The sequence below is a fragment of the Triticum dicoccoides genome, chromosome 2B (genome assembly GCF_002162155.2).
Source record: "Triticum dicoccoides isolate Atlit2015 ecotype Zavitan chromosome 2B, WEW_v2.0, whole genome shotgun sequence".
Classification (NCBI taxonomy): Eukaryota; Viridiplantae; Streptophyta; class Magnoliopsida; order Poales; family Poaceae; genus Triticum; species Triticum dicoccoides.
Window position 1 is genome coordinate 372308704 of NC_041383.1, and position 8013 is coordinate 372316716.

Sequence of the window (8013 nt, forward strand, 5' to 3'; positions counted from 1 at the left end):
TAACTGAATGACTTGGGCCCCACCTAGGGTCAAGTTCTTCGTGTGGCTTGCCTGCCAGGACCTTTGTTGGGCTGCTGAGAGCCTGGCACGCCGAGGCCTTCAGCATGCATCATGTTCCGTGCTCTGTGATCAGTCGGAGGAACAATGGCTCAGCTCCTCACTGTTTGTTCCTTCTCGCGCGTGGTGTGGCACGATGTTCTTTCCTGGTTGCGTTCGACGGCAAGACACCCAATGCGGAGGACGACTTCGTGGATTGGTGGCATCGAATGGGCCACTCGGTCCCAGCTGTTAAGCTTCATACGCTAGCCAACCCAACCAAAAGTCCAAACTGATGGAAAGGGCTAGACAATCCACATATACACTTCAACACCGCCTCTCACGTGTGACGCGGGAAGTCAACACGTGAATAGACTCAGAGGTATGACTCAAGAGGCCTATACGTGGACACAGAGGGGGCAGCAACAATTTTTGGATAAATCGCGAAAGCCAGGACTTGAACTCAAGACCTTAGGCTCCGATACCATGTTATGAAAGCGCGAGCTGGCCAGAGGAAGATGGCGGCATCGCGAAATTGGATCAGCACGACTTGCGCGTGCTAAAAAAATAACCTAATCTCTGATAGCGCAGTGGTAAAGCTGCTGCCTTGTGACCATGAGGTCATGGGTTCAAGTCCTGGAAACAGCCTCTTACAGAAATGTAGGGAAAGGCTGCGTACTATAGACCCAAAGTGGTCGGACCCTTCCCTGGACCCTGCGCAAGCGGGAGCTACATGCACCAGGTTGCCCTTTTTTTTCTGATAGCATATTAAGCTTCATGCGCTAGCCAACACAACCAAAAGGCCGAACTGACGGAAAGGGCTAGGCAATCCACATATACACTTCAACACCAGCCTCTCCTCAGAAGGGCACATCCACAGCCATCATGTTGGTGGCATGTTCTGGAAGCATCGCAATGCATTATCTTCGACAACGCTCCCCTTAGCTTGTCTTCCCTCGTTGGTACGATCCAAGAGGAAGCCAGGCAATGGGTGTCTGGCGGGCGTGAGAGGCCTTCAGGTTGTGCTACGGGGCTGAGGTCAAGCCTAGGGACGACCGCGGTGTGTTGGAGTGTGACCTTCTTTGGGCTTGTACAAACTCTTTCCTTCTACCAATGCATTGAAATGCAAAGCTTTTGTGTTTTCCCGGAAAAAAACACTTCCCAAATTTTATATCATAGAACATTAAGCCAATAAACATTTTTTTAGGAACATAGGGAGAACATCACATAGAAATGTTCCGGATAATGTAATTGTCTAGTGCAGGATAAGATAGACTGTTAAAAGAAAATATCTTGTGTTCATACAAATGTTGTTTCCATTCCTAAGATGCAAGATAAGAGTTAAGTCATAGTAATACGGCATGAAGAATGGTGTTTCTCCACAGGATGTGCTACATAAAGAGTGTATATCCTAAACAGAGAAACAGGTTAGTTGTTAAAACTTAACAGTTAACATTCAAGTATACAAAGTGCAGTAAGAATTGTTAGCAAAACATTATTTCGACAGTGAATAAATCAAAACAGAAGACCTACCACGGAATGAGATGGAAGCTTTTGAAGTCGTAAAGTCACTTCTGTAATTACCCCTAAAGTCCCTTCACTTCCAATAATCAACCGAGTTAGGTCATATCTGACATTCAACATGGTGGAAAATAAAAAAAGTTGTCAATACTAATGGCAGCAACAGATGTATAACTTCATATATATAATATGTAGACATTATGGGAAAAGCAAGCAGCGCAGCACAACTAAGATTCACTCCCGAAGAAATGAAGCCTTTTAATCTTAAGAAACAGGAGCAGTTCTTGTATACCCAGCTGCACTCTTTCGAGCCCGAGAACCGGTCTTGACAACGTCGCCATCTGGTAGAACAGCCTGATGTACCATAAAAGATCACTACGATCACTACTTGTATGCTTAGTCAAATGTACAGTATATGGGGAAATAATGAGGATAGCAAAAGGACCTGAAGATTGATAACATTGTCCCGCATAGTTCCATACCTACAAACTAAGAAGCAAATTCATCAAAGCCATCTAACATAAGTATCATAAGAATACAACAGATAAACAGGTGAATTGTGCATGTTATGGCTGTCCTTCCTCTTTGTGCAGATGGGGTTACAGGTGCACTGTAGAAGCCAAAAAGTGGCCTGAAATTATACGGAGAATTACCTCACGGCTAATGAACCAGAACATCGTGTAGCGCACATTCCACCAATAGTGGCTCCAGGTCCTGTAAATCAGACCAATGTAGATAAGCTACGCCACTAAACTAGTGCAAAAGCAAGCAGCCGCTGATGCCATTTAGTGGACCCAGAAAGATGATCGAACTTCAGTGCAACTATTGAGTACTACAAACATGCATAGTTATCTCCCTAGGACAGAAGGTACATAACACCTAAATGTCTGGAGGGTGCAATTACACTGTTCAACTGCAGTCGAGTTGCATTGAACATAATTTATTAGGTTATGTCAATCTGGATTTTGCACCTAAATGTCTGGAAGATGCAATTACACTACACAAGTCGGTTGCAAACAAAGTTGCTGTTCAACTGTAGTCGAGTTACACTGAATATGAAAGGGCAAAGGACATAGCAACAAAGGGCATGATGAAAGGTTTTTTTTTTTTTGACAAGATTGATCTGTTTGGATCTTGGTCCATGATGGCCTTTTTATTGATTTTGATGATTGAATAATTTCATATCAGGTTATGTCAATCTGGATTTTACATGGTCGGTTGAAAAGGTAAAAAGAAAGGACAGACCCAGTGCTAGAAGCTCCCATACCAGGTGGGCTCTGGGGAAGGATACGAGGCAAGCCTTACCCCTGCACAGAGCAATGCAGAGAGGCTGCGTCGAACCCAGGACTTCTTGGCACAAGTGGGGAATGCTTCACTTCGTCGGTTGAAAAGGTAAATGGACAGAAAAAAATGGAAGGTGAAAGGACACAAGGAGCTTGCCTGGGTCAAGAGGGAAAAAGAGACCATGGGGTTTCAGGTATTCATTCAGCTCAATCCATCCAACTCCTGGTTCAACTACAACATCCATATCCTCAACATGCAGAGATTTGATTTTCTGCAATGAATTTATGATACATTAAAATATACAGTATGAAATTAACAGATCGTATCCTGCATGTATATAGCTCATTGCTAAGAAAGTGCTTGCCTGCTTGGTATAACAAAATATAGTAAAATAGATGAGCCAAGTACTCTAGCACTTTTTAGGCATTAGAGTAAGATTTCGATTTATTCATAATGAGTTCATCTACATCATTGTTAATGTTATGATTACATGGCTGTTGATCATAAATCTTAATATTTACCTTCATTGAAGACATGTCAATGCAAACACCACCATGAGGTGCCAACGTATGTCCCTCAATTGATGTAGCCCCACCATATGGTACAATCGGCACCTGATTCCAAAAGAAAGAAAGAAAGAAAGAAACACCACTTGGTGTTACTGAAATGGAATGTACCAACTCCGATCAATAAAGCATCAGAATTCAGAGTATTACTATCTTTTAGGCCTTAGAGTAATTAGAGTTTGTTCCATCTGGTATCAGCGTCATCTACAATGGTGGACGATGACAAAGACGACGGCGGAACATCAACCTCGCGCTCAAGGAGCTAGCGACCCAGCTGAAGGAGATGGTGGTGCAACGGGCCACAGATCAGGCTTTCATGGAGGGCCTCGTCCAGCGCCTCAACACCTTGGAACAGCGCCCCAGCGCTCCACCTTCCACATTGGTCGACCTGCGCGCGGCGTTGCTGGCAGCCAGCGGCTCCTCCGCCGCCTCCTCCACACCGTCTGGTACCTCCGCCGCCCTCGCCACCACCGCCCCCACCACTGTCCCCACCCTCCTGAGCGCCGGATTTGATCCACGCTTTCCCCCACCGCCGTCACCACCCCACTTTCCGTCCTCCCAATTCTTCCCACAACAACCTCATGTTTACCCTCCGTTCAACCCAGCTTTCCACCACGCATCTCTGCCACCACTTCCCTACCAACAGCCACCCGCCAATTCTTATCAGCCACTTCCTCAAACACTACAGACCCAGCCCACCTATGCCGGCCTCACCATACCTCACGTCAATTGCCCCCCTCCCATACCAGCACCTTGGTTCTGGCTCCGGCTCCGGCTTCGGTGTCTCACGCTTTCACAAGCTCGATTTTCCTACTTACGATGGTTCCGTCGATCCGCTTGGCTGGCTTCATCGGTGCAAGCAATTCTTCCGGGGACAGCGCACGGAGGAGGCTGACAAGGTGTGGACAGCGGCATACCACCTAGTCGACAATGCTCAGTTCTGGTACCTCCAGTTTGAGTGTGATCATGGCATTACCTCCTGGCAGCACTTCAAGGAGGCGTGTCACCTTCAGTTTGGGCCGTCTGTACGCGCCAACCCCCTGGGCGAGTTGGCTCAGCTTCCGATCACCTCTACCGTTGCCGACTACACCAGCAGATTTATGGCGCTGTTGTGCAGGACCAGCGAACCATTAAGCTCAGCCCAGCAGCGTTTCCTGTATACAGCCGGACTTCCTGAAGGCCTCAAAGTCGATGTCGAGCTTCAGCAACCGGTGGACCTCCACACGGTAGTATCCCTCGCTAAGGCATATGAACAACGCCATCTGTTCCCACCACTCATGGTCCCGACACGTCCCCGTGGTTCGACGTCTTGGGCACGAGGGCCGACTTTGCCGCCTGCTGCACGTCCCATGCCACAAGGCGTTCCTGCTGCAACTGCTGCCCCTACACCGGCTCCTCGCGCTACGCGCCGCCTCACACCTACCGAGATGGCTGAACGCCGTCGCCAAGGTCTCTGTTACAACTGTGATGAGCAATACGTCCCAAGTCATCGATGTGCACGCTTGTTCTTCATCAAGCTCGATGATTTTGTGCCCGAGGATGCACCTTTCGAGGAGGAACCAGAGGCGCCACACATCTCGCTTCACGCCATCACCGGGCTCTGGAGTATCCGCATGATTGACACCATACAGCTGCGTATCGTCATCGGCACTCTTCGTGTTGTCTTTCAGGTCATGCGGCAGCAGTCCCTCTTCCTCAAGCGCAAAAAGTGTTGCTTTGGTGAGTCCTCCGTGGCCTACCTGGGTCATGTCATTGATGCTGATGAGGTGGCCATGGATAAGGATAAGGTGCACGCAGTTGCTGACTGGCCTACGCCTCGTTCGGTCTGGGCGTTACGCGGCTTCTTGGGGCTGGCCAGCTACTATCGCAAGTTCATCAAGGACTTCGGCATGCTCGTTGCTCCTCTCACGCGCCTACTCAGCAAGGAGGGATTTCGATGGTGCCCAGAGGCAGAGGATTCCTTCTAGGCACTCAAGCATGCCCTTGGTCAAGATCCGGTGCTCCAGATGCCGGACTTTGACATTCGCTTCATTGTTGAGTGCGACGCCTCCGGGACTGGCTTCGGTGCCCTTCTTCACCAAGGTGCGGGGCCCTTGGCCTTTTCAATCGGCCCATTGCTTCACTCCATGCCCAGCTTGTTGCCTATGAGCGGGAACTCATTGGACTGGTTCAGGTTGTACGTCACTGGCAGCCATATCTTTGGGGTCGTGCCTTTACCGTACGCACCAACCACTACAGCCTGAAGTTTCTCCTTGACCAGCGGCTTTCGACAATCCCTCAACACCAATGGGTCAGCAAATTGTTTGGAGTCGACTTCACTGTCGAGTTCCGCCTGGGCCGCCTCAACATCGTTGCTGACGCCCTCTCCCGTCGTGATGCCGATGCAGCATCTACGCTTTGTGCTCTCTCGCTGCCAATCTTCACCATCTTTGAGGACCTACGGCGTGAGATCAACGCTTCCCCTGAGTTGACCTCCATTCGTGATGGTATTCGCGCCGGTGATCACGACCACCCCTGGAGTTGTGTTGACAACTTGATTCTTCATGGGCGTCGGGTGCATGTGTTGCCCACCTCCCCGTCCATACCAGCGATTTTGCAACATGCTCATGGCACACACAGGGGGTCCAAAAGACGCTTCATCGACTCCGAGCTGATTTCCATGTCCCTGGTGATCGCCAATTGGTTCAGGATTTGGTACGTGCTTGTTTAATCTGTCAGCGCAATAAGACAGAAACACTCCTGCCTGCCGGGTTACTTCAGCCTCTGCCGGTCCCAACGTCTGTGTGGAGTGATATCTCCATGGATTTCATCGAGGTGCTGCCAGGGGTGCATGGCAAGTCCGTGATCCTCCCGGTCATTGACCGTTTCTCCAAATATGCACACTTCATTCCGTTGTCCCATCCATACACGGCTGTCTCTGTGGCAAAGGCATTTTTTGAGGGCAGTGTGTGCCTCCATGAACTTCCACAGTCAATTGTCAGTGATTGAGATCCTGTCTTCACCAGCAACTTTTGGCGTGAGTTATTCAAGTTGTCCGGCGTTCAGCTTCACATGAGCTCAGCCTTTCACCCCCAGTCTGCCGGCAGACTGAAGTTGTCAGCAAAGTCATCGCAATGTACCTGCGTTGCCTCACTGGTGATCGGCCACGGCGCTGGGTCGAATGGTTGCCCTAGGCGGAATTCTGCTACAACACGTCCTACGACTCCGCTCTTCGTGCCACTCCATTCGAGGTTGTCTATGGTTGGCCACTGCCACGTCTTCGTGACTATGTTCCTGGCGAGGCCAAGGTGCAGCTGTGGACACCGCCTTGCAGGATCGCGCCAACTTCGTTCATGAGGTTGGTGAGCGTCTCCATCAAGCGCGGCAGCGGGCAAAGCATTATTATGATGACAAGCATCGCGAGCTGGCATTTGGCATTGGTGATTGGGTGTGGCTTCGCCTTCACCAACGTGCAGCAGCATCGTTACCAGGTCACAAGCATGGCAAATTGTCTCCTCGCTTCTATGGGCCTTTCCAAGTCACTGAAGTCATTGGTTCTGTTGCATATAGACTCGCGCTGCCTGCTGGAACTCGACTCCATGATGTATTCCATGTCAGTCCCCTTAAAACATTTCATGGTGAACCACCAGCTACTCCTGCTGTACTTCCTGCCATTGAGGATGGCCGTGTGGTGCCTGCACCAACCAAGATTCTTCAATCCAGCATTCGCCGCGGCGTGAAGCATGTTCTTGTGCAGTGGGTTGGGGCTTCTGAAGATGATGCAACATGTGAGCCGCTGGATGAGTTAATTGCTCGTTTTCCCACGTTTCAGCTCGAGGATGAGCTGTTTGTGGAGGGTGGGAGAGATGTTATGTGGGGAACCACATATGGTCGGAGGGCCCAAGCCCTGGTCGCACCACCCCCTGGTCCAGCCCAAAGTGGCTAGGATTCCTGTACTGCTACAAGTAGTTATTAAGGTTCAGATTCGTATTAGGTTCAGAGTCCAGATTAGTTAGTAGGTTCAGATTCCAAATAAGTGCAGAGTCCAGATTAGAACTTGTTCCAGAGTCCAGATTGTATTCCCTTTGAGTCAGCTTGTCAGCCAAGTTATTCCTGTTATATATGGGGCTTCTCCCACGATCAATAAAGCATCAGAATTCAGAATATTACTATCTTTTAGGCCTTAAAGTAATTAGAGTTTGTTCCATCCCGCGTCTAGCTTTGTCCTCCCTTCCCGCATCACCGCCCCGTGGGGGTCACCGGCTTGCCGTTGCGCTCGGACCTCGCCGGATCTGGGATTGCGCCTCCGCACCCCTTCCTCAGCCGCACGCCATCGTCAGATCCGCTGGGGCGGGGTCAGACTCGTCCGGATGTTGTGGCTTCACGTCGCACGCGAAGGCCTGCGCCAATCGCACACGTCCCTGATTCATCTGCCCCCTCGCGCGTACGTGCACGACGCCCGACCACCGTTGGTTAGCCTCCGTCCCCGTCCTTCTCGCCTCATCCGCCTCCAGCGTCCCTCCATGATGGTCCCCCGGTACTGCCATGGTGTCAGCGGCCAACGCAGGATCTAGTTTTGGCATACGCCATGCCACTGTGGATCTGGACAGCATCCACCCAACCCGAC

At 50.2% G+C, this 8013-nt stretch overlaps 1 protein-coding gene across 2 annotated transcripts in view; it reads right to left on the bottom strand.

The window, feature by feature from the left end:
• The window catches only part of LOC119363723 (D-lactate dehydrogenase [cytochrome], mitochondrial-like), a 16250-nt gene that overhangs the window by 5698 nt on the left and 2539 nt on the right, over positions 1-8013 (bottom strand). For both annotated transcript variants that reach the window (XM_037629092.1, XM_037629093.1), the window contains exons 5-10: positions 3363-3455; positions 2998-3112; positions 2211-2271; positions 2003-2039; positions 1850-1911; positions 1570-1666 (exon numbers count right to left, since the gene is read on the bottom strand). In XM_037629092.1, the coding sequence (XP_037484989.1) occupies positions 1570-1666; positions 1850-1911; positions 2003-2039; positions 2211-2271; positions 2998-3112; positions 3363-3455 (465 nt within the window). The remainder of the gene's footprint in view (positions 1-1569; positions 1667-1849; positions 1912-2002; positions 2040-2210; positions 2272-2997; positions 3113-3362; positions 3456-8013) is intronic.